At 50.0% G+C, this 26,347-nt stretch overlaps 1 protein-coding gene across 1 annotated transcript in view; it reads right to left on the reverse strand.

The window, feature by feature from the left end:
- Positions 1-26,023, reverse strand: part of COL22A1 (collagen type XXII alpha 1 chain) — a 287,201-nt gene extending 261,178 nt beyond the window's left edge. The window contains exons 1-2 of the mRNA XM_064384626.1: positions 25,888-26,023; positions 20,847-21,413 (exon numbers count right to left, since the gene is read on the reverse strand). Coding sequence (XP_064240696.1) covers positions 20,847-21,413; positions 25,888-25,978 — 658 coding nt within the window. The 5' untranslated portion in view covers positions 25,979-26,023. The remainder of the gene's footprint in view (positions 1-20,846; positions 21,414-25,887) is intronic.
- Positions 26,024-26,347: the final 324 nt, after the last annotated feature.

Genomic DNA, 26,347 nt, shown 5'->3' on the forward strand with positions numbered 1-26,347 from the left:
CTTGCAGCAATGGGGGCCATACCTAGAGCCCCGGAGGAGCTGGGCCTGCTCATTAGCAGCTCCAGAAGTTACTACAAATGGCAAAGGAACGAGGAGGGCACGGCAACTCTGCACCTGCCAGCTGTGCCTCTCACCCCGAGGCTCTCCTAGAATAGGCAAGGCGTGGCCGCATGGCTGCACCTGCGTCTGAGCACTCCCAGCGGACTCCACGTGTCCTGCATGTGTGTGCAGGGCTGCAGTGTTCACTGTGTGAAACCATTAGGTACATGCGCCCTGTGTGCATTTGTGTGTGAGTGCATTTGGGTGTTTCTACAGTGGGGGTGCTGGCCTTGGAGGAACAGAAACAGAGAGAGAGAGAGAAGCAGCGATAGCAAGAGAGAGAGAGAGAGACAGATGGAGAGAGAGAAGCAGAGACAGCAAGAGAAAGGCAGAGAGACAGACAGCAAGAGAGACACACAGAGAGAGAAGCAGAGACAGAAAGAGATAGAGACAGAGAGAGACAGAGAGAAGCAGAGACAGCAAGAGAAAGGGAAAGAGACAGAGACAGCAAGAGACACATACAGAGAGAGAAACAGGCAGTGAGACTGAGAAAGAGAGAGAGAGACAGAGACGGAGGCAGTGAGACAGAGAGAGAGAGAGACAGAGACAGAGACAGAGATGGAGGCAGTAAGAGTGAGAGTGAGAGAGAGAGAGAGAGAGAGAGGAGCGGGGAGAGGAGTTTTTGTGTGGGCGGCCTGTGAGACACACTCCCAGGATTGCCCAGTGGGTCCCTTCCTGCCAGCGCCTTCTAGGGCATACTGCCAGTGACACATTCCTGACAAGGAAGAGGGCCCCAGCCTGGCAGGCATGGAAAACCCCAGCCACAGGCCCAGGGCTAGGAAGCAGGACCAGGCCTGCCCCGGGCTCCCAGCTATCTCTCTACTTGCTCTCCTGCTCTGCGGGTGTGCCTGGGACCAGCTGGGTGTCCACCTGTCCCGCCCTGTGCTTGCCCCTCTTTCCTTGGTTAGAGGCTGCCTTTGCCCCTCTGATTCTCCCTGCCTGTCTCCTCCTGGCCCCGCTGTCTGCATCCCTCTCCCTCCCTCTTCCCCAGGCTGCATCTGCCTGCCCTCCTGCCTCTGCCCACGCCTGCCCCTACACCTCTCTCTGCTGACCCCATGCCCACCTCCAGCTTGCCTCCTCCCCCCTCCCATCTGCGCACCTCCTGCCCCAGAGGCATTTGGCCCAGACCCACCACCACTGCTCACACTCAGAGCCCACCCTCACCACGGCTCTGCCCCCACTGGTCCTAGATCTGGGGAGAAGCTTCAGAAGATGGACATGAGGATGGGTCAGTGCCAGGCAGGGCTGCAGTGTGGCCCTGACATGCCCACACCCTTCCATACCCTGGCCAGACACAGCTTTGCCTGGACATTCATGGTCATCCTGGTCCTAGGAGGCTCCGTGCCAGGCACCTGTGGCCTCCAAATTTCACAGCATGGCACCTGAGGCTCAGAGGGAATCGGCTGACCCCAGAGCATGGAGCCACTCCTGACTCTGCCCACAATGTCCAAGCCCCCTCCTGGCCCTCAAATCTGCTACCCCATCCCGAAAATCTCGGGAGGGGATGGAGAAGAACCACTAAGGAAAGGGCAAAGGCTGAGCTGAGCTGTGAGGGGTCAACTGGGAACAGCGCGTCCCTCTGGAACCAATGTTCTGACGACAGGGACTCAGACTTCGGGATCCGGAGAAAGGCTGAGGGACGCTGAGGTCCAGGCCCCTTGTTTTACAGATAAGGAATCGGATGCCAAGAAAGAGGAGCTGCCTCATGGGGCAACTCCCACCAGACCAGGCCATGCTGAGCCTCCTTCCCATAAACCCAAACCCACAGAGGTCACCCGCTTGGTGAGCTGCTCCTCCTCTTATAATTGGCCTTTGCAGGAAAACTGGTCCTGGAATGACGGCACAAGACTTTGCCCTGTGTCTTTGATCAAACCTTTGACCCAAGGCCATGGCTCCGGGTGGTGATGTCATCAGCTCAGCATGAGCCAACATCTCTTCGGGCTTCCTCCTCGCTGCCTCTGTTCTGTTTCTGCCTTCGCAGAGAGGAAGCTTTGTGCTTTATGTGTGTGGCACCCCCGGCCTTTTCAGACCCTCCAAGGCTGGGTCTGCTCAACTCCAGAATCAAAGGAAACTCTCCGTATCTGATCTTCAGGGTTCTAAAGGAAACTGGATGAGAGAAAGCTCACAGAGCACCAAGTTCAAGGTGGAGGACGTCTCGGCCACACAGAGCACAGGCCTCCTGGAATTTTTTTCTTTTTTTTTGTTTAGAGACTGGGTCTCACTTTGTCACCCGGGCTAGAGTGCAGTGGTGCAATCATGGCTCAGAGCACCAAGTTCAAGGTGGAGGACGTCTCGGCCATGCAGAGCACACGCCTCCTGGAATTTTTGTTTTTGTTTTTGTTTAGAGACTGGGTCTCACTTTGTCACCCAGGCTGGCGTGCAGTGGCGCAATCATGGCTCACTGCAGCCTCGAACTCCTGGGCTCAAGTGATCCTCCCTCCTCCGCTTCCTGAGTAGCTGGAACTACAGGCACATGCCCACCAGGCCCAGCTTTCTCCTGGAGATTCTGACTATGGAACCTGCAGTGCCAAGCAAAACATTTCCCCCAACCTCGTCAGTCCATTACCCTCCAAACGCTGAGTTTCTACAGGCTGGGAGAGGAGGAGTTGAAGATTCTCAGGGACTTCATGGCACCGCGCTCGGCCCCAGGTGATAGGGCTGCTGAGCAGGCTGGCAGGCGAGGAAATACAAAGCAAAGCCAGACATCTCCCTGCTTCCCTACATGGCTCGTGAGTAGATGAAGCAGCACAAAATCAAAGGAGTGGCACGTGAAATGTATCACATGAATCCAGAGGTGGGCTGAAGACGTATTTCACGCAGCCCCTGGAGAGGGGATGAGGCCTTCCCTAGGAGAGGTCGGAGTAGAGAAGGTCAGAGACACCATACGACCAGTCCCCAGGAGGCCGGGTCTGGCCCCAGCGTTGACCCTAAGTCACTCCTTGTCTGTAGACAAACCATTTCCCTTCTCAGTCCCCAGAAAACCAAGGACTAGCTGAATGAGCCCAGAATGCCTCCTCACCCACACATCCTGCATCTTTTACTCTGGTTCTCAGGGAAGACATGCAAACAAGATAAGGTGTGATTTATTTGTGCTTCTCCCAGCCATGTTCTCTCCATTAGCATGTGGCCTGGGCATGTGGTCTGTGTCCAAACTCAGAGTCATGTCCCTAAAATCAGTGCCAGTGACAAAGGCAGGCCACGGGGACAAAAGCATGGAGCCCCCAGAACAGGGCAAAGGGCTGGACTCCCCCGTTCACCTTGTCAGGCCTCCTGAACACTATGTTGGGGCAGACGGCAAGGCCAGGACCCCTTCATCAGGCCTCAGGTCAGTGGACAGAACTGGACATGGCTGCCCATGGCCCTCCCTGAAAGGCTGGTGGAGGTGGGCTCCTGGAACTGGCACAAGTGCATCCCTGAGGCAGCTTTGGTGAGGCTGCAGGGAATCCCAGTCAGATGTCCATGAGGAATGTCTGGCACCTGGTGAGGCCTTCCCAAGGACAAAACCAGCCGTGAAAGCAGAGCTGTCAGTGGGCACAGGGCTGAGGCCTGACGAGGGCACATGAGGGGGCAGCACACAATCTAGAGGTGCCACTCCCCCCACTTACTCTTCTCCTTCTAGGGCACCCACTGGGGCTCTGCACCTCTAATTACAGACTGAGATCACCTCTGAGGATCTATAGGCAAAGGGGCATGCTTGGGGGTTGGGCATCAAGTGTGGCTCCCACCTTTGCATGCCTGCATCGCTGTGAGCCTGTGATCTGCAGGCAAAGGGGCATGCTTGCGGGGTGGGCATCAAGTGTGGCTCCCACCTTTGCACGCCTGCATGGCTGTGAGATGCTGTGGCATCCCGGGCTCTGCTGTGCCTCCATGCCCATCCCCACACCTTGAGAGTGAAGCAATGGTGGCTGTGGGCTTTCACCTGCAGCTCCTCCAAGCAGTCCCCTTCCATTTCCAATCCTGTATGACTGAGAAGAAGCTGCTCAGTCTTTCCATCCTCCGTTTCCTCATCAGACTACTACTATGTGCTAGGCTCTCTGATCCATTATCTGCTCACATTTCCCAAATAACCAGCCAACCCCTTCACCCACCCCACCCCTGGCCTTCACCTGCCTTCCCTTCCTCTCTCTTCTCCACCCCATCTCTCTAGGTTTCTGCCAGCCTCCTGCTGGCTAACCCTCCTCCATCAGACCTCTACACATCACAAGACCTCTGGGCCCACCCTGGCTCTCTTTTCACTTCTCTTACCTTGATCTAGTCAATTTCTCATCTAGTTCTGTGTAAGAGGTGTCCACATGTGTATCCCCTCTGTGGCAGAGCCAGGACTGGGTTAAGCCAGGGAGAGTCCAGGGGCCCAGCATAGAGACCTCACTCCAGGTGGCCACCCTGACACTGCACCCAGACTGAGCAAGCCAGCACCTCTTCGAATTGTGCTTCTCGCCTTCGCATCTTGCCCTGCTTCTCTGGGTCTCGAACTTTCTTTGAATTTTCTACATGCATGACCTCAAAGCCACCAACGACACACTGAGTTCAAGACAACTCCTCGCCAGGTGTGGTGACTCACTCCTGTAATCCCAGCACTTTGGGAGGCCAAGGTGGGCAGATTGCTTGAGCCCAGAGGTTCGAGACCAGCCTGGGCAATATAGGGAAACCCCATCTCTACCAAAAATGCAAAAATTAGCATGGCGTGGTGGTGCGTGCCTATAATCCCAACCACTCGGGAGGCTGAGGTGGGAGGATTACCTGAGTCCAGGAGGTCAAGGCTGCAGTGAGCTATGACGGCACCACTACACTCCAGCCTGGGCAACACAGCAAGACCCTGTCTCCAAAAAATGAAAAGATAACTCACTTTCTCGTGTGCTGCTGTACCTCTCTCCCTCTATTGCCCTCACACTGTAAGTGACCTGAGGGTGGCTCTATGACCAGGTGTTTGCTTTCCATCCATATGATCTTTTTCCAAATGCCACTCCTTCTGGGAACTTCCCTCCATCTCCACCGCCTCCCCTTTGGCGCTGCCCTGTCATCTCTCCTGCACCTCCCCAGATTTGCCCAGCTTCTGCTGCCATCACCCCAGCCCACCCCTAGGTTCTCAGCCATTCAGCAGAGACCCCAAGCACTTCTGCTGGTTTGCCGACTCCACACTGCCAGCATCCTCAGCCCTGCCCCAGGAGGCTGCACTTCCATAGGGCATCCATCACTCCTGCTGGGAGAGGGGTCTCAGGGGGCTTGGGTCCTGAGCAGACCAACCGGACCAAGGAAGTTAGATCTCCATTCGCCACCTCTGGGCTCACATGAAGCTCACGAGACAAGGGATCTGGTTTTCCCCAAAGCTGCACAGAGGGGCCAGTTACACAGCTGGCAACTACAGATGACTTAACACCCCCCAGGATGGAATTTAACCAGCCAGAGGCAAGAAAGAGCTGGCAAATCTGTTATCCATCCCCTCCCCTATCCTGATAGACTGTTCCAAGGGCACCGACTGCAGGCTGGCCTCTCTGCAATGCTGACGTCCTGTAGCACCCAATGCACAGCACCACTTTCTGGGGCAGCTGCTGGCATCTCGGTGGTAACACACTCTCTGTACTTGCTCCTGGGTCTCGCCTCCTTGCCCTCACTCTTGCTGCTTTGGGGTTGGACCTCACAATAAACAGCAGAATGGAAACCCTGCCACAGGCACCTCTCACTCGGCCCAAGACCCTCCCCGGTTTCTCTCCTTGCCTCTACGTCTCCTCGCTGCCACCTGCTTTCCGACCAAAGCAAAGTGAACTGACAGCACAGTGAGATGGTACTCCTCTCTTGTGCAAACTGCTTCAGTGGGCAGAAGGGGGTGTACAGTTTGTGAAAAGTTCATCAGACTGTACACTTAAGACATGTTCTGAATGTTTTCTGTCCTTCACTGTAAAGCTTCAAGTAGGCAGGGCACGACGGCTCACACCTATAATCCCAGACCTTTGGGGGCTGAAGTGGGTGGATCACTTGAGGTCAGGAGTTCAAGACCAGCCTGGCCAACATGGTGAAACCCTGTCTCTACTAAAAAAAAAAAAATATATATATATATATATATATATATATGGAAATTAGCCAGGCAAGGTGGCACATGCCTGTAGTCCCAGTTACTAGGGAGACTGAGGCAGAATTGCTTGAACCCAGGAGGTGAAGGTAGCAGTGAGTGGAGGTCACACCACTGCACACCAGCCTGAAAGACAGTGCCAGACTCTGTCTCAAAATAAATGAATAAGTTTAAAGTATAGCAAAACAAAGTCTTCAGTGGGTTGCCATTCAACTCATAATAAAACTCCAATTTCTCCCTGTGGCCACAACACCCCAGGGAAGCTGGCCTCTGTCCATGCCCACTCCTGCCCTCTGCTGCTTTTGTGTTTACTCCGGAAGCTGCTGGGCACTGGCTTCTGGAGGCTGGAGCTGAGGCCTCTGCTGCCCCTTTTTGAGAGTTTCCTCCACCCGGAGTGCCCTCTGCCTGCTGTGTCCTCAGAGGGGTCCCTTAATTCCCTGACCTGAGCAGAATCCTTCCTCCTGGCCTTTTCCTTCCCCTCCCTCCGTTGTTTACATCCCACAGAGCACTTATTATAACTTCCAGCTGTAATAGCCAGCTCTAGTTTTTAAGTGCTATCTTTCCTATTGTTTTCCCTCTCATATTAACTATTACACTGCCCTGACCCCTGCAGACGCTGTTTCCAGTTCACAGTAAGCCTCTCATCCATATTTCCTGAATCAACGAACAAAATGCTTGTAGCAAAAATGTAAGGTTTTTTTTTTTTAACCATCCTCAAGTTTCAGGTGAGGAGACTAAGTCAGAGAGCACTTGTAAAGTCCTCAGGATGCATGGGCATCGATCAGAGAGCAGACTTGTGCCCAGTGCCCCTGGTGCACTTTTCCCGTCTTAATGCACTGAGCCTTCAGAGTCATCGGTGGGCTCGCTCTACCTATTTCACAGATGCTGAAACTAAAAACCGAGGATCAGTCATACGTAAAGAGGGGACAAATGGCAAACACAAGAATTCAAGCCCAGGTCTGTCAGTCTTAACTTCCAAGTGTTTAACCAGGATATAAATTGCCTGGTCTCAGGAGTTAAGGTGTTTAAAAGATAAAAAAAAGTCCTCCACTAACCCAGCTTTTTAATAGTTCTCAGTGTAGGTTTACCGGCTGCCCATTTCTTTCCTTGTGGATGAATAAGGCCACTTGTGGCTTCCAAGCCACAAAACCTTGTGCGCAGTGGACCCTCAGACATCCCTCAGCCCAGGCCCTGTTGCCCACCTAGTGACAGCATAGGACGCTGCACAGGCCAGTTGTTTTCCGACATTGAAATAACCTGTTGCTCAGTCAGAGTTCCCAGTGAGACAATTCTTCTCCTCCCTCCCTGGTTGTGGGCTCTGCTGTCACTGCACATGATACAGTGAGGAGGGAGAGGCCCTGACTTCCAGCCTGGGAAGCCATCCCAGCCCCACCTCTGCTCAGGGACGGTGTTGGGGTGGATCAAAGTCTCTGCGGTCCATTTTACCCGAGTCCCAACCTACAAACCAATAGTGCTGAGCAAGTCACCTTCACCCCCTAGGGGGACCTTTCTGCCCCAAGGGCTGCCAGGAAGGAAGGGTAAGAGCGCAAAGCAGAAGTGGGAAGTAGGCGCAGGAGCCTGCAGGGCTCTTGGCTCTCTGCTCTGCCTCCTGCACTTTGACTTAACTGGTCTCTGGTCTTCTCTGGGCTCTGGTTAAGCCCTCTCTGAATTGGGCAGTATAGGAGGCAGTGAAGCGGGGTCTAGGCTCACTTACAATAGACAATGTACAAATACCGTCTCACCGAATCTTTGCAGCATGTCTGTGGGGGAGACCAGATTTCTGCCCGAATACACACAGCAGATCAGCAGATAAACAGTGGAAAAGGGTTTACATCCTATGCCTAATGGATTTCACAAACTCTGTTCTTTCAATTCCATTTTGTTCCCCCTCACCCAGAAAAAAAGAGAAAACTGCAGTGCTACTCCTGGGCACAGAAGAGCCTTAGGGGCTCCCTTTGGACCTCCTCCAGTGTTACTTCATCCCACAGAGGAAGAGGAGGGACCAAGGGATCATGTCCATTTGGACCCCATGCCCATCTTCTAGACCACACTTCAGGATCTGGACCTCCCTGCACACACGAGCTGAACCTGGGCCACTCTCCTTCTAAAGTACAGCCTCATTGCCCGTCTGTACTCCTGAGGGTGGACTGGACCACTCCTGGGGTCTCCTGGGCCCAGGGGGGCTTTAAGGGGCAGCTGTCTGTCAGGATGGTGGACAGAGCTTGATCTTGTATATCAGGGGGTCTTCACACATGCAAACGAGGCCCTCCTTGACTCAATACCAAGCAAGAGTTACGAAGAGGAGGAGGTCAGGCTGTGGACTGGGGCTGAGAGCCTGAGTGTGACTCTCCTTGGGCTACTGTGTTTTTTTGTGTCACTTTAAAAAGTCCAAGAACACTGAATTTGAACCTGCCTCCCAGGTTTTTATGTAGGCCTATGTGTCAACTGAGAAGGAAAGAACTTATTTTCCAGGACACTTTTAAAATGTGACCTACAAGGTATAAATAGGAGCGCACACAGTACATAAGCTTCCTTTTGTTCTTTTGCCCTAGGCTACTCTGGTTAGGGCCAATCTGAGTGCAGAGCCAGGTGTGGCCCAGACCTCTCAGCCTAGATGAGCAAAGGCAATGGATGGACATGCTCAGCTCCACATTCCAACCTCACCACCAGCACAATCCTTCTCAGCTGGGGAGTGTTTCACTCTCAGCCCATCCTGAGTACAGGCAGGAAGATTTCTTTCTATTCCCCAGATATGGGGGTCCAAGACAGAAAATGTCTTCAGTTGAAAACACACATGGCATTGGGTGCTCAGGGGAGCCAGAACTCACCAGCGGGGGGTCGTGAGCACCCAGTTTGCCAGACTCCCCCAGAGCAGTGCCAATGGGCTCCTCTTATTACCTTCTGCCCCTTCGGCCATTCGTGTTTCCATCTGTTGTTAGATCGATGTAAATAAGAAGCTATTTAAACAAACAGACATCCTCTGTGTCTATTACATATCAAGCAAAACTGACGGGTCAGATTTCCAGAAAATGGAAGTAGATATTTCACAAGAGTAGACAGACACTCAAAATGCAGAAGGAGTTTTAACAAAGTGTTTTTTTTTTTTTCCTCCTGGTCAAGTACATGGAGATTGTTCCAGGGTAAGGGGCAAAAGGAAGGGATCTTTCTTGCCCTAACCATCCCTTTCTAGGTTTGGCTATGTGTGTGCATCTGAGTATGTGCACATGAGTGGGGCTGTGCAGTGAGTGTGTATGTGAGCACATGTGTCTATATGTGAGTATGTTTGTATGCCTGTGTGTGTCTATGTGTGTCTTGTTTGTGTATGTTTGTATGCCTGTGTGTGTCTATGTGTGTCTTGTTTGTGTATGTTTGTATGCCTGTGTCTATGTGTGTCTTGTTTGTGTACGTTTGTATGCCTGTGTGTGTCTATGTGTTTTGTTTGTGTACGTTTGTATGCCTGTGTCTATGTGTTTTGTTTGTGTACGTTTGTATGCCTGTGTGTGTCTATGTGTGTCTTGTTTGCGTATGTTTGTATGCCTGTGTGTGTCTATGTGTGTCTTGTTTGTGTATGTTTGTATGCCTGTGTGTGTCTATGTGCTTTGTTTGTGTACGTTTGTATGCCTGTGTGTGTCTATGTGTCTTGTTTGTATATGTTTGTATGCCTATGTATGTCTATGTGTGTCTTGTTTGTGTATGTTTTTATGCCTATGTGTGTCTATGTGTGTCTTGTTTGTGTATGTTTGTATGCCTGTGTGTGTCTATGTGTGTCTTGTTTGTGAATGTGTGTATGTCTGTGTCTATATGTTTTGTTTGTATATGTTTGTATGCCTGTGTATGTCTATGTGTGTCTTGTTTGTGTATGTTTGTATGCCTGTGTGTGTCTACATGTGTTTTGTTTGTGTATGTTGGTATGCCTGTGTATGAGTGTATATGTGTGTCTTGTTTGTGCATGTCTGTATGGCTGAGTGTACGTATATGTATGTTTGTATGACTCTGTGTGTGTGTGTGTGCATGTATTTGTGTGGGGGTAAATTCAAAGAAACCAGAGTCAATGTAATCAAAAGGACAAAGACAGCACACATGTCTTACAGCAAAACAAGTCACCTAAAACATACAGCTTTGGCTTGTTTTCCTTCTCTCTTCCAGTAACTGCGAGGTAGTATCAGAAGCATCACACAATTAATCAACCACATTTCTTGGAAATCCCCAAGACATCACATAACCCCGAATTCCCACCCATTCTCTGCAAGTGTAAAACAAGTTCTGCCCTCACAAGGTTAGCTGCAGGACACGAGAGACACTCAGAAGTACAGAGTTCCTCCATGAATTCCATTATATATGTGCACATTTATATAGCGACATATATTTACAGAGATCGTCTATGTTTATGTATATGTGCTTTTACAACTATCTATTTAATCATAGCCACTCTATTTCATCCCCTTCTCAACTCAAGATGAAAATCCCCATGTGAAATGCAGAGTCTCCATGAGCTGAAGGCTTAGGCATGGCATGACCCTAGTCAATGAGATCGTCACACCTGTATGGTGCAGTCTCCACTTTACTTGGGATGGCACCAACAACAGAGCGATGTGGCTGTCACGAGGCCCTGTGGCCAGGCAGCACCGATTCATGTGGAACCTCAAACCCCTTCTAGTTCCACTGGGGCATGAATCCATGTCTATGGAAAACCTAGGAGGGTATAACGATTTTTTTAAGAATACATGGCTAACCCCTAAAAATGGGAGACAGAGGAATATCTGTCATTAGACGGCACACAGAGGGGGCAGCTGGTCATGCATTTTGACCAAAAGAGGAAATGGAGGCCCCCACAAAATGTCCTATCCACACGCACCTCGGGAGCTGGTGGCAGCAACACCAGAGTCTCAGTCGTCACCTCAGAGTACATTATCAGATGTTGGCAAACGCCTGCAAAGGGCTAGAGAGTAAATACTTTAGCCTTGGACTGTACAGACTCTGTCATAACGACTCAACCTGCCATCCCAGTGTCAGAGCAGCCATCAGCAGTACGTAAACAAGTTGACATGGTTGTGGTCCAATAACACAATTTGTAAAATTGGTGTCTGCCCATGATCTGGCCTCTGGGCTGTAGTTTTCTGTCCTCTGAATTAGATACAGTCACGTTATTGCCACGTACTTTGATGTGTGGCATGTTCTTTTTCATATAGACTTGCCATAAAAATATTAAGCATGAGAACAATAAGAACCGTAGTAAGAACCACAACTTAATAACTATCTACCAGATTGGTAACTATCATTTCAGATTACAGACAAGGAAACTGAGGCTCAGAAAGGTGAAGTCCCTGGCCGAGATCCCTGGCTGGCAGGTGGCAGACCTGAGATTCCACTCCAGCCCCACTGACATTTGACCAGAGGTCTCAGCAACAGCGTGTCATAACAAGAGTTAACCTGTGATTCGCACTGACTGTGCCAGGCTGCAATGGGAGCATTGTACGGGTACGTTCCCTCTGCTCTAGAGAGTTGGTAATATTATTACTGTCTTTATTTTATAGGGGAAAATAAAGTTTGAAAGACTAATTTGTCAAAAGAAACAGGGAAGCCTGGATTTAATTCAAGCTTTTAGAACTGAGTCCACCTGCTGAAGCTGACGTTATGAAGTCACGGCCTCCAAGGAAGAGAGCGCTGGATTCCAACCCCAGGCCTTCCCTCAGTTCTCATCCTGTGACCCTCACACACACCCTGAGTCATGGGTTCTCTTCCAAGGGGACAAAACTCAGGCTTAGGCAGGAGTGGGAGTGAATCTTAGATATTATGATAGCCCTTGGCCCCCCAAAGCGCTACCCTAGCCAACAGCATACAGGGTATGTAATACACGTACTGCAGTTTCAGAGAAGGGGGATAGTTAGGAAAAAAAATGTTTACAGAGGCTCCTTTGGGTGCAGATAATAATAATTTAAAAGTTGAGAAACACTGTGCCAAGTTAAAAGTATTTAACTCGATCATCTTTCTGAAAGGATATATATGTAATATATACACACTCACACATAAGTGAATAAATTATGCGTGTAAATGTATACAGTAAGAGCCCACGCTCAGGGCCATCACTGCACCAAGAGCTCCTCTGGTACTGATTCAATAGATCCTCACACACTCTACATGGTAGGGAATGTCACCATTGTCCTCCTTTTTTTTTTTTTTTTTTGAGACTGCCACCCAGGCTGGAGTGCAGTGGCATGATCTTGGCTCACTGCAACCTCTGCCTCCTGGGTTCAAGTAATTCTCCTGCCTCAACCTCCCAAGTAGCTGGGACTACAGGCACATGCCACCACGCCTGGCTAATTTTTGTATTTTTGGTACAGACGGGGTTTCACCATATTAGTTGGGCTGGTCTCAAACTCCTGACCTCCGGTGATCGACCTGCCTCGGCCTCCAAACATGCTGGGATTACAGGCATGAGCCACCACACTCGGCCCAGCATCCTCTTCTTACAGATGATGAGACCAGGCAGAGAAAGATTCTGTAACTGGCCTAAGTTTTACAAAGAAGAAGGAGACAGAGCTGGGAGGCCCAGCTAGGTGACCCAGCTCCAGAGGCTGTAGCTTAACCAGCTTCAGCCACAGATACTTTGACCATGCAAACCTCTTCTAGGAGGAGGAATATGCAGGAATATGCAGGTGCATAAAGAGCTCAGTACAAGGAAATCTCATATTGCATTGTCACAATAAACCATAACCTGGAAGCAAGATAAATCGCCATCAATTTGGGAATGATTGAAGAGGTGATGATGCAAGCGCCACCCACCCCCACAGCCAAAGGAGACCAGTACTATTGAAAATGAGACGGGGCCGCATGCCCTGGTCTGAAATGCGCCGACAGCGAAGCGTTTGTGTCGCACAAGCTTCTTGCTTCTAATACATGGGTCATAGAGTTCTAGGCAGAGGCCAGAGTCAGGGACATGAACACAGCAGTTCTGGGGGTCACCTCCAGGCTAAAGTCTAGCTGGGCAGACTTGGAGACGATTTTTCTTCCTTGAAGTACACACATTTAAAATAAATGATGAGAGGTTTTTAGTTGTTCACTATTTCCAGTAATTTTCACATAAAATTTCACAGCACATAATCATAATTAAGTAATTCAATTACGATTTCTATTTGGTGACCTCAGTCCTAATAAGCTTCCCAAGAGGAACTCCTGGTGACCTGTAGCTGGAGGGCAGAACCTAGGCTGATTTGCTTCTTGAGGCTGACGTGGTCCCAAGTGCCAGGCCACAGACCTCTACGTGGCCGCTCCAAACCCACAACCCACACTACTGCCCATCCCTCCCAGCCTTCGGGTCCACCCAGAAGGAACAGCTGGGTGGGTCACTTTGTGGTCACATACATGTTCCCAGATGTGTGTGTGGTGTGTGTGGTATGTGTGCTGTGAGTGTATGAGTAGTGTGTGTATGTGTGGGGGGTGTTATGTGCCTGGTGTGTGTGTATGTGGGGGGGTGGCACGTGGGGTCATATGTGGAATATTCTGTATGTGAGCACGGGGATAAATATGCATGTGTGACGTGTGTGCATGTGGTGTGCGTGGAGCGTGTGTGTGTAGTCTGTGTATGCGTGGAGGGTCTTATGTGCATGGTGTGCCTGTGTGCATGTGGAGGGTTGTGTACATGGCCAACGGTGTGTGGAGCTGTGTATGTTGTGTGTATGTAAGTGGGTATGTGTGTGGTGTCTGTGTGGGTGCTCTTTGTATATGTGGTGTGCATGACTGTGTATTTATATGTGGTGTATAATGTGTGTGTATACAGAATGTATGTTGTATATGTGTGGTATGTAGTGTGTATGTGTGTGTGGTGTGTGTAGCCTATGTGTAGTGTGTGTGGTGTGCACGGTTTGTGTTTCTGTGAGGGCGTGTGCTATATGTAGTGTGCAGTGTGTGTGTGTGGTATGTATAGGTGAATGGGTGTGTATGTGAAGTGTGTGTATGTGGGTGGGGGTACATGTGGCGGGTGTGGTGTTTGTGCATATGTGCCTACATGTAGGGTGTGTGTATGTGGTGCATGTGGTGTGCAGGGTGTAAGTGGTGTTTGTGCATGTGTTCATGTATGTGTGTGATGTGTATATGCGGTGTGTGTGGTATACATAGCGTGTTCATATGGAGTGTGCCAAATGTGTATTTGCATGTGGTGTGTGGTGCGAGTGTATGTGGCATGTGTGGTATGTGTGGAGTGCACAGTGTTTGCATATGTGTGTGTGTATGCATGTGCTGTGTGGTGTGAGCAAAGGGTGTCTGCATGCCCTTTTTGTGTATGTATGTAACATGTAGTATATATGGTGTGTGTGGTATGTGTAGTGTGGAAAGTGTGTGTGGTGTGTTCATAAGTGGGTGTGTTGTGAATGGGTCGTATGTGGGGTATGGTTTGTGAGGAGCGTGTGTGTGAACGTGCTTCTATCTACGGTGTGTGTGTGGTGTGCCTGGTATGCATGGTGTTTGTGTATGTTGGTGTGTGTACGTGGGGTGTGTGCACCCTGAGTTTACCATGGAGTCCCAGGCCAGGAAGAGGGATGTGGGGACTGAGGTGGGAGTGTGGGCTGGAAGGCATGGTCACTGGGGTGGGAGTGATGCCACCAGCAGGGCCATGCCCACTTTGATTTCTATATAAGATTCTTGCTTAGAGGGAGACAGTGCCTAGAATTTCCCAGGCCAGACACGCCACCACACTTGCCAACAGCCAGCCTCCCTGCCCTCCCCTGGGACATGTGTGGCTGTGTCTTCAAAGGGAAAGATGATTGCAGGGGCACTGAAGTGGGCCCCCTTCCTGCTAAGGAAAGACTTAGGGCTGCCCCCGGATGCCCCTCTGAGCTGTGTGAACTGGGAAAGGTAACATGGCCGAGCCTCCAGTCCTGCCTCCTACACAGGGGAACAGTGTTACCCTCCTGTAAGCACTGTCAGCTGCCGTCACCTCCACCCCAGCCACTGGGCTCCTCCGACAAGTGGGGTCCATTCCCACTCAGTCCCTTTGCGGTCCCTGTTCCCCGGGCCTGGAACTCAGCCATCAATCTTGGCTAGCACAGTTGTTTCACACCATTCCAAGATTAAGGCAACTTTTCTCTCCTCCAGGAGACCCACTTCACCGGGTTTCTCTTCTTTGAAGCACTTATCACCGCATGAAATGACCTAGCCCATCACTTGATGGGCTGCCCATCTCCTTTTGCTTCTGGAAAGTGTCACCCTAAAAGTAGGATCATATATGTCACATACCCCTGTAACTCTCATGCTTCAGAACAGTGCCTGAAAGATAATAGAAGCTCAATGAATATGCATTGAAAAAATAAGTCAGTAGCACATATAAAGAGTGGGTAAAGTATCCGCTGTTGTGAGACAGTACCTACACATTTATTTAGTCCATTCCCAACTATACATGTAAGTTGTATTATTTACTAAAAGTGTTTTGCACTATAGAAAGAAAAAATGTACAAAACAGATTTTTAAGTGAACCTTATTAATTAACTTATTTGAGAGGTTAAGTGCTTTGTCTGCTAGCTACAACAGAAAGCAAAAGAGAGCCCCTCCATAAGTATAAACACTCAACCCCCAGACTAATCTCCCTGATCATGACCACAACACATCTGCAAGGAGGAACTGACCCCACATTACAGGTAACTGAGATGCAGGGGCCAAGTCAATTGCACAGAATCGCACACTCATCAAAATGCAGAGCTGGAGTTTAAATGCTGACATTTTCTCAGGGAGAACCACAGGTGAACAATAAAATGGGAAAACTAATCTCCTTACACAAAAGAAGCCTTCCTCTACTCCCACCCCAGTCGTATTAGCAAGTGTAAGCACCCAGGAGTGAAAACTCACATTAAATAAGAACAGAGCTAACTTCGAACACATCCACAACAGAGTGAGAGAGAGGGCGGGGACGACCACTCATCAGAAGCATGGGAGAGGTTCCTTCTAGTCCAGATCATCAACATCCCAGCCCAAAAGTCCAACAGCAAAAGACAGGACGCAGCAAGGGGCTCCCTGACTGTGGGGACAGAGGAGAGAGGACCACCATAGCGTGTCCCCAAAATAGAAGTAGGTGGAGGCCTTCTCGGCTGCGGCCAGCTGGCATTCCACAGGCTCACTTACAGTGAGCCAATAAGCTATATAAAGCTCGTTTTGTGGCCACGACAAAGCCTGGGGTGGAGAAAACTCTTAATTATAGCCAGTGCTCCGGAGCTGGCCTTGTCCTCGGCCTCTGCCCCACACACTGCAGGAAGCTGAAGCTGAGATTGCATTCCCCGGGAGCCTCTGTCAGGCCATGGAGAAGCAAGAGCTGATGCCGCGACACAGAGGCACTTCCCTGAACATGTCCAAGGCGAAGGAAACACAGAGCCACTAACATCAGGGCAGGCCTTAGGGAAGGCCACTGGGGAGGTCAGGGTGGGAGATGATGCCTGAAATGCGTCTGGACTAACACTGGCAATGTGTTACTGCAGTTACTAATATTATTCCACTCCTCAGTCGGCAGATACACTTTTTCATTTGTAAAATGGGGATAATTATTTTTTTCAAGTTCGTTTCAGTCATTCATTCAACAAAGAGTCATGTGCCACCATACATGAGCCACAACTGTTCTAAACGCCAGGTGGGTTTGATAATTAGATATGCAGTAAGATTCCAGAAGGATGGTTGAAAGCACTCACTTGACCAAAGAAACACTTCCATACCTGTCGCCTGCAATCCTGGTCAGGCCACTCAGCCCCTATGTGCCTCTGTGCCATCAACCATAAAGCAGCCAGCCTGCGTTTTCTAACTCTGCACCAGCCTTCAAAACCTAACCATTGTCTCTGTTTACCAAAATGTGAACACATGAAATATTTCCATTATTGTTGGCTATAATTTCAGATTTGCTTCACGTTCTTATTCTTTTCTTTGGCAGGAGGATGGGTGGGGAGTGAAACAGATCATTGCACAGGAACTTCTAATGTGCCTATCACAACAGCAAGCATGGCAGCAACCTTCAGGCCACCGCCCTGGATTTCCTTTAAACGATATTTAGGAGCTCATCCTACATACTAGGCTCTGTTCTAGGCACTGAGGTACCACAAGGAACAGACTTTGCCCTCATGCAGCTTATATTCTTGTGTGTGAAGACATGCACCAGGCAGGTAAACTAATGCATATATAAAATTACTCACTTCATTGTATAATTGTCTGCCATTTTCCTGCTGCCCCAAGTAGACAAGAGTTTCTCTCTCAAGGACAAGGAGGATGCCAGATTCACTACTGTATCATGAGCACCTGGCCTATGTCTAGCACAGAGGAATCACTCAATGTGCTTGTTGAATGAATGAATGAATGGATTGAATTGAACAAATGTTTACTATATGTATGATTGTTAATGAATGAATGGATAAATGAGATTGAATCAAATGGCTGTTTTAATACATTATTACTGAATGAATGAATGAATGAGTTGGATCTAATTGAATGATTACTACATCAAAAAATCCCTGATATTGTTAGCCTACCATTTTCTGGGTCATCAATAAGCAGTCCCTATTGAGAATAATTCCTCCTCAGGCTGTGAAGTCCCCCACAGGCATCCTCTGTGTGCCAAGAGACTTCGGGTGTTCAAATCCTGCCATGCTCCCTGATTTAATCTCACTAGCTTCTTTCCAATGTTACTATTAGCTCTTTTATTTTGTTTTGCTTTGTTTCTAATTGAAGCAATTGTAAGGGGATTTCATTTCGTTTGTAGCCAGAATAGACCAGGCCCTCTTCATCTCACAGCTGTATTTACAACAACTGATTCCCTTTAGATGACTGAGCATTCACTTAAATCTTACGTCTATTTTAGGATTTGGGAGAAGCCTGTCTTTATAGAATCCATGAGTTTTTCTTGACATGATCAGGGAGGACGTGTGTTCTGGGCTGGCCTGCCTAGGTTTCCCTTTCTCTTGGTAACAGCTCCCTGGTTTTCTTTCTTGTATCAAATCCCTTTCCTTGAGGGAGCTGGGTTGGAAACTAACTCCACTCCCCAAATGTTAGACAAGGTCATATGACTTAAGCCCAAAATATTCAACCTATTTCCACTCCTAGTGATTGGTATAGGGACAGTCACACGATCTACCCTAGTCCAGTGAGACGGCACCAGGCCTGCTGGGTAATAGTCTCTTCTCCCCAGTTTACACATGAAGCCCATGTTCTGGAGGCACGGAAGAGAGGCCTGGGGGCTGAAGGCCTGGGTTCTGTTCCCAGTCCTGGTTTCTATTAACTGTGCGGCACATCCCAGGGACTTGACCTCTCTGGGTTGTCTCTGCCATTCTGAGCAATCCCTGGGCATGAAGGAGCTTCAAAATCTAGCGTTGGTCCTGCTGAGATCCAGAACCACTCTGAACCAAGACTGACAGGATGGCAAAAACAAAGTCAAAAAAAGTGGGAAGGATCTGGACGTAACCTTGTTTCCCCGCACCCTGTATCAAGGGGATCTGGCTTCTGGAATGACGTAGAATTCATTGTTCCTGAGCGACCATATTGAATTTCTCCTTCTAGGCTGGGGCTGTGACCCTGTGCCCAGATATCTGCACAGATTTCTGCTCAGTGTGCACCTGGTTCAGTCCCACAGCTCCTGCCCTGCCTGGGTGGGCTCCTGTCACTCCTCTTTCCCCGCCTGACCCTATCCCCTCTCAGGCCTACAACTGAGGGACCAACATGCATTGAAGCTGGGCCTTCCATGATCTCAGCATCCTGTGTGCTCTTATCTATAAAAAAAGAGAATCTTTATCCTATGAGGTTGTGTTGTGATACGGGTCAGTGAAGTCACTTATGGAAAGTCCACGGCCAGTGCCTTTCATGCTCTAGGGTAGATTACCTTCACTTAGCCTTCTGAGCATCGATTTCTATCTCTGAAAAACAGGCCACGTCACCAGTGCTGGATGGCTCCCGAAACACAGTTCTCTGAATTTCTCTAGCAGTCTTCTGAAGGACCTCCCTCTGTCCTGCTGTTCAGTCACATTCCATTCACCACAGAGACCTGACAATGTCATACCCCTTCATAAACCCTCCAGCATATCCTCACCTGAGCACACAAGGCCCTCCTTTATGGGGACCCTGACAATCTGCCAACACCCCGCAGTCCCTCATCTCCTCCTTTCCCCCAGCAGTATGGGTTCATCATGGTTCATTGACCATGTCATGGCATCCCTTCATCCCACTCCATCTCATCCTTCTCCATCCCATGCAGTTCATGCCCACCCTTCAAACAACCTCCTCCAGGAAGCCCTCCCTCATTCTCAGTATCCCTACACATACCACAACCACACACGGACCTGGCACATGAGACTCTACCTGTGCCTTTATGGAAGTTTACCTGTGTGCCTTTCCTGCCTTCTAGACGATGAGCACCCTGAGAGCAGGTGCTATGTCTTATCTTTTTCTGTAGCCCCAGAAATCAGCACAAAGCCACACAAAAAAAGTAGAGCCCTGATAAGCATCTGTCGGATAAATAAGTGGAGGTTAACAGAGCCAACACAGGGAAAAGAGTCATGCTGTGGTAAAGACGCCGAGAACCACCCCCGTTTCAGAAATGGTTTAGCTGTTTTCTCTCTGAGCTGCGACCCTGGGGCACATCCCTGTGATTAGGCCTCTGCCTCCTCTGCTGAATCACACGTAGCTGCTCCCACTGCCAGCACCTTCCATGCTGCCCCAGCCCCCCAAGGCTTTCCCGGCCCCTGCCCAAGGTATGACCTGTGGTTTCCCAGCTAGGGGTTGTGCAGTCCCCTGCAGTAATCAGCAAGACAGAGGCTCCACACTCAGCTTGACCAGCTTCAAAGCACAGCCCGTGCTGGGCCTGAAGGGGAAAGTTACTCAGCACTCACTGTGACCCAAGAAGGACAAATGTCACCCCAATTCAATAGGCAGCGGCAGAAACTGGAGATAGGCTGGAACATGAGAAACCCACTTCGCCCTTCCTGTCCTGGGGAAGGGGCTGTACTCAGAATGACCCTCACTAAATCCTGGAGGTCAGGCTTCCAGGTCAGAACCCTGGGGGCCATCAGCTCTCTGCCTCCCTTCCCCGCATTCCCAGTCACAACCAACTGATTCCAAACAAATAAGCTAGAGGCCTTGGGTTATCTCAGAGGTCATAGGGTCAACAGCACTTGGCCTCTGCAATCAGCAACTCCTGACTATGTCTAAATGACTCTGGACTGTGGGGACAGCTGATGGAGCCTTGTGTGCTGATTTTCTTGCATGATCACTCATCACAGCCCCTTGGGAGACCCTGCTATATGCCCAATGCTTCAGGCAGAACTTTGTGTGCACGGTTTCTAACTTTCACAGCTCTGGGCAGTAAATAGAGGATGTTCCCATATCAGAGGTAAAGATGAGACACCAAGTATCTCCCAGGTGGCAGGGTGGTTAGAATGCAGCCCTCTTTCATCCAAAACCCCTTCTTGACTCTGCCCCCGACTCTGCCTCTGGATGGGAGAAGACATCCTTCCTGACGACAGAAACGTCCACAGGATGCAGGTGCTACTAGGTTCCCTGTGTGGCCAAATCCAGGGATGTGGGTTCCCTCCCTCTCTGCACCTGCTACTTGCTCCGCCTTCCTGGAGCCGGCCGCAGGGTCCCTATCTGCCCAGGGACCCCTCCTGTGGGTTCAGCAGGTGGCATCACCCTTGGCAGGGGGCACGTGGGGCCCGGGCACACTCACTTTCACACAGGCGGCGCCGCAGCTTGCCCCGGATCTTGTCGATGGCGTTGAAGTCGGACACGTGGAAGACGTGGGCGGACTTGGGCTCCGAGGCGATCTCCTCCAGCTCCTCCTTGAGCGCCTCGCCCACGCCCACGGCGAAGATGCGGATGCCAGCACGGTGGGCGGCCGCCGCAGCATCCAGCACCAGGTCCTGACTGCGGCCGTCGGTGAGCAGGATGGCCACCTGCTTGTAGGCGCGGTCCCCGGGGCGGCCGCCAGCGCGCGGGGAAAAGCTGCGGGCCGTGATGTAGCGCAGCGCGTCGCCCGTGTTGGTGTTGCCCCCGTGGTAGGCGAGGCGCCGGGCCGCCGCCTTGACCTCCTCCCGCGAGCCGAAGAGGCCCAACTCGAAGGCCGTGGTGGGCTGGTCGCTGTAGCGCACGACCCCGACACGGGTGCGGTCTGGGCCCACCTCGAAGGTATCCACCAGGTTGGCCACCCACTGCCGGACCTTCTCAAAGTCCTCCTTGCCCACGCTGGAGGAGGTGTCCAGGAGGAAGACCAGATCGTAGTGGACACTTTTGCAACCTGCAGAGGGGAGAGAAGGCGTGGCATAGGGCAAATGGGCGTGGAAAGGACACTATCCTGGGGCATCAAAGTCACTGGGGTCGCACACATCTGCTCAAATGCCCACCTGCCCTGTCTCTGATAGCCTAGGGGCCCTGGGCTGCCTGAAGGGTCTGAGTCTCAGTTTCCAAACTTTCACATGGCAGTAATGATGCATTTTCCCCGAGACGGCCGTCAGGGTCGACTGACACTACATAGCATCACATTAAAATCATCACACCCACTGCACAGCTCTATGCCTTAGTTTCTTCACTTTTATTTTGTTTAAAAGGTGATTCCATTTTTTTTATTATTTTTCAACCTACCACAAATAATGCATGCCCATTCCCGAGAAGTCAGAAAATGCAATCAAAAGATGTTTAAATGTTTAAACGCCCACATTCCCATCTTCACAGAGATAACCACTATTAAAGCATGGTATATATATTCTTAATTATTTTTATTTCCATATAGTTATTGATAGGAATGGGACTGTACCAGACACACTGATATATATGCTGTTCACCCTGCATTTAGTTATAAGCTAGGAATCCATTTCTAGTTTGATCATGCCAGTTTCCATGGCTACACACAGTCCTCTGTGCGGATGAACATAATTGATTTAGCCAATGCTCTTCCATTAGCTATTTAACTACTCAGCCCTTTACAATCAGATAATACAAGGGGAAATGTTTTCTAATCTCTAGAATGCTGCACAAATATGCAAGCAACTATGAAGAAGCCCTGGTCTTAAGGCCAGGCGCAGTGGCTCACGCCTGTAATCCTAGCAATTTGAAAAGTCAAGGCGGGCAGATCACTTGAGGCCAGGAGTTTGAGACCAGCCTGGGCAACGTGGCAAAACCCTATCTCTACTAAAAATACAAAAATTAGCCTGGCAAGGTAGTTTAGGACTGTAATCCTACCTACTCAGGAGGCTGAGGCACAAGAATCCTTTAAGCCCTCCAGCCTGGGTGATAACAGAGTGAGATCCTGTCTCAAAAAAAAAAAGCCCTGGTCTGACTCTTCCCGAATGTGGATTGGCCATCCGACAGAAGCAGCTGACCAGGCCTCTGGGAACACCAGCACAAACATTTGGCTATAAAAACAAAACTGAACAAAACAAAACAATAAAATCCTTTGTCGAAATACAAGATTGGAAAAGGTAAAACGGTCTGGCAGTGGGCCGGCCACATGAGAGTTGGAGGGGAATGTACCCGCCTGCTCAGCACAGGGCCATGGCTTTCTCACAGCCTTTCTCAGGGGCTTTGAAGCCTCATAAAAGAGGGTACCTTTTTATCTACCAATTCCAAGCTTAGTGATTTATCTAAAGAAAACAATCAGAGAAATGGAAAAAAGTGTATAAAGAAATTCACAGCAGCATGGTCCAAAAAATCCTGGAGATAATTACACAATCACCTTTGTGGAATGGCTTAAAAAAATTACTTAAAGAAAAGTCATGGCCAGGCGCGGTGGCTCACATCTGTAATATCCGCACTTTGGGAGGCCGAGGCAGGTAGATCACAGCATCAGGAGATCGAGACCATCCTGGCCAACAAGGTGAAATCCTGTCTCTATTAAAAAAAAAAAAAAAAAAAAAAAAAAAACCACCAACAACAAAATATATATATATATATATAAAGGCAGGAAGGCAGGAAGGCAGGATCACGATGCAGCCATGACAGTGACATCTGCAAAGGAATCCTTATTTACCAACATGGATACACTTTTCAATATAGCATTGGGTGTGAAAAGCTGTTTATAAAATGATATGCATAATATAGAATTTCTGGAAAAAAAAAACCTGTGGTGTGTGCATGACTGTGTATGCATGCATGACAGACCTGAGAAATACTTGCCCACCTCCAGCAAGCAGAGCCATGAGTGAATTTTATGTTTTGTGTTTTCTGCTCTTACATTTGCAAGCAATAAAGTTCAACAAAGCAGAAAACCAATAAAGCTATAAGTATTTACACATATACACCCACAAATGCTTCCCTATGTGGCCTGAGCCAATGCTACCCTTGAATGTTCCACACCCACCTTTTCCTCTAGATTTGAAAATGCAAGTGACAATTGCATGTCAGGCACTGAGTTACATCCCAGCCTGAGCAGGACTGATCCCTAACAAGATTAGAACTCTGGAGTGTGTTCGAACAGATGTGCGGACTTGGAGATAATTCCTGGGAAGTTTTTCTTCTTGACACAAAGGTCATTCTTTTGTCCTTGGGACAATAATGTCCCAGGCTGTTGAGGATAATTGCTGCTGAAGGCTAGGCCGAACCAGCTTGCAGGCTGTAATCCTAGAGCAAATTCGTTTTAAAGCTAGAGAAGTTTCATCTGTTCAGGAGGCCTCCCCCAAGGACCCTGTTGAGCTCAGGGCACATTTTCTCCCAGAGGCCAGGGAACAGGTAGGATTGTGTGCCTGTGAGGGTAGAGTGCGATGCGGACAGAAGAGATCTGAATTGGGGTGGGGGGGCGGTGGTGCCCAGGCTTCTGGCCTTGACTCTGCTAAGGCAGGGGCTATGCCACTCCCGGCAGGTGAGTGCTTCTCTTGGGCCCACTGTTTTCCACTCTGAAGTAAGGGCATGGAGGAGATGACACTAGGGCCCTTTTGTCTTTAAATTTGAAAATCCTCGGCATTGGCTGTGCATTTGGGGCTGGCTAGATGGGTGCAGAAATCTCAAGTCACCTGCCTGTAAAACAGGATGTTTTCTGCTGGGCAAGGTGGCTCACACCTGTAACCCCAGCACTTCAGAAGGCGGGGGCAGGTGGATCATGAGGTCAGGAGTTTGAGACCAGCCTGGCCAATATGGTGAAACTCCATCTCTACTAAAAATACAAAAATTAGCCAGGCATGGTGGCAGGCGCCTGTAGTCCCAGCTACTCAGGAGGCTGAGGCGAGAGAATCGCTTGAAGCTGGGAGGTGGAGGTTGCAGTGAGCTGAGATTATGCCACTGTACTCCAGCTTGACAATAGAGCAAGACTCTGTCCCAAAAATAAAAAATAATAAAAAATAAAACCAGAATGTTTTCGGTTATTACCATCTTTCCAGCTAGCCAGGGTTTGAGATGCTCAGGAAAGAAAAAAAAAACATGAGAGAACTCTGCAAATTCAATAAAGAAATAACATCAACCTTTCCTTTTTAAGTCCAGGAAAAAAAAGCCTTAGCATATCACTTCCTGTAAGATGAGCACAGCGGTTTGCTTTCTGGACCTAGTGACAGGCGGTCTCCCTGCCTCCCTGTGGGCAGTACATGAGCATCCCACCTATCTGTGTATCAAGGACCCCAGTGTGCAGGCTCCGTGCTGGGCCCTCCTTCTTGTCTCAGCACTGACCAGTGCCTTCCCCCGGGGCCGGGACCCTCAGACAGGTTAGCAAAGACACGTGGCCATGTCTCCACCCTCCTGCCCGAGGCCTTCCCACCTCCAGTCAACTTTCTCAATTACTGGGTCTACTACATAAACATGCTTTTCTCACTGTCCTGGATGCCTTTGCTAAGTGGATTCCAATGTGTCCATTTCCCCCAGAATGTGTCCCAAAGCCTTCACGGGACAACACAGTGAGGTCCTCACCCCTGCCTCCTCCCCAAGCTCCAGTTCTCCACACACTTGGTAGAGTCAGGCTCACAACCCAGGATGTGACTGACCAAGACCTGTTGAAGCAACTCACTTCCTCTCTCTGCCACACTCTCTCCTTCCGTCACATGAACACACACCCATTCCTCACATTCACACTCACATGCATGCTGCCATTGCCACATGTATTCACACACTCCCCACACACTCCTCACACTACTTTGTGCACTCCCTCACACTCCCCCCTACACTCACTCACACACACTCCCTCACACTCCCACATACCCTGCCTCACACACACACACACTCCCTTATGCTCCCCACACACTCCCTCACACTCCCCCACTCACTCACACACACGCTCACACACACTCCCTCACTCTTACACTCCCTCACATTCACACTAAAACTCGCACATACTCCCTCACACTCCCTTAAATTCACACACACTCCCTCACACTCCCATACCCTGCCTCACACTCACACACACACACTCCCTCATACTCCCCACACACTCCCTTACACTCACACCTGCTCCCTCACACTCACACTCCCTCAAACTTACACACTCCCTCAACTCCCACACACTCACACTCCCCACACACTACCTCACACACACACTCTCACATTCCCCCACATTTCTTCACACTACTTGACACACTCCCTCACACTCACACTTCCTCAAACACACACTTATACATACGCAGGCCCTTGCTGGGCAGCTGGTGATTTTTTTGTCCCTAGGTTGGAGGGCAGCTGACTCACACTTGGATTCCTGACTCTCTCACAGTCAGTCGCAAGTTCACGTGCATGCACACACCACACCCCACGCTCACGGACACATGCTGACTGCTGCACGGCACAGTCCACGGCGGCCCCACCTGCCCGCTGGGCCTGGCAGCCGCTGCCCCAGCTCCACAGCAGCAGCATCCAGAGGAGCCCAGCCACAGTTTTCCCACGGAGGCCGGCCATGGCTCTCCCGTTCCTGGGGACAGGCTTTTCTTGGCCAGGAAGAGACGCTGTTAGGGTCTACTGCAGCATGGCCTGTGTGGAGAAAGACACCCTTAGAGAAGGCTCTCAAGCTGAAAGTCTGTGAGAGGCAACCTCTGGGCCCTGCTCGGGGAGACTCCCCCACACCCAGCCTCCCAACCCATCTTCCCTCCCAGATTTAACTCCAGACAGCCTATTGTGACCTTCCAGAGCAGAGCCAAGTGTCACCTCCCCTTCATTGATTTATGCCTGGATCCCCCCAGCCATCCAATTAGCAGATGGGCTTGCAGAAGGGAGCAGGAGAGGGCCTTGTGCCTGAGGACTCCACACCACATCCCACCTGGTATGACT

Source organism: Aotus nancymaae, unplaced genomic scaffold (assembly GCF_030222135.1).
Source record: "Aotus nancymaae isolate 86718 unplaced genomic scaffold, 86718_ANA_hifiasm-v0.15.2.pri h1tg000036l, whole genome shotgun sequence".
Classification (NCBI taxonomy): Eukaryota; Metazoa; Chordata; class Mammalia; order Primates; family Aotidae; genus Aotus; species Aotus nancymaae.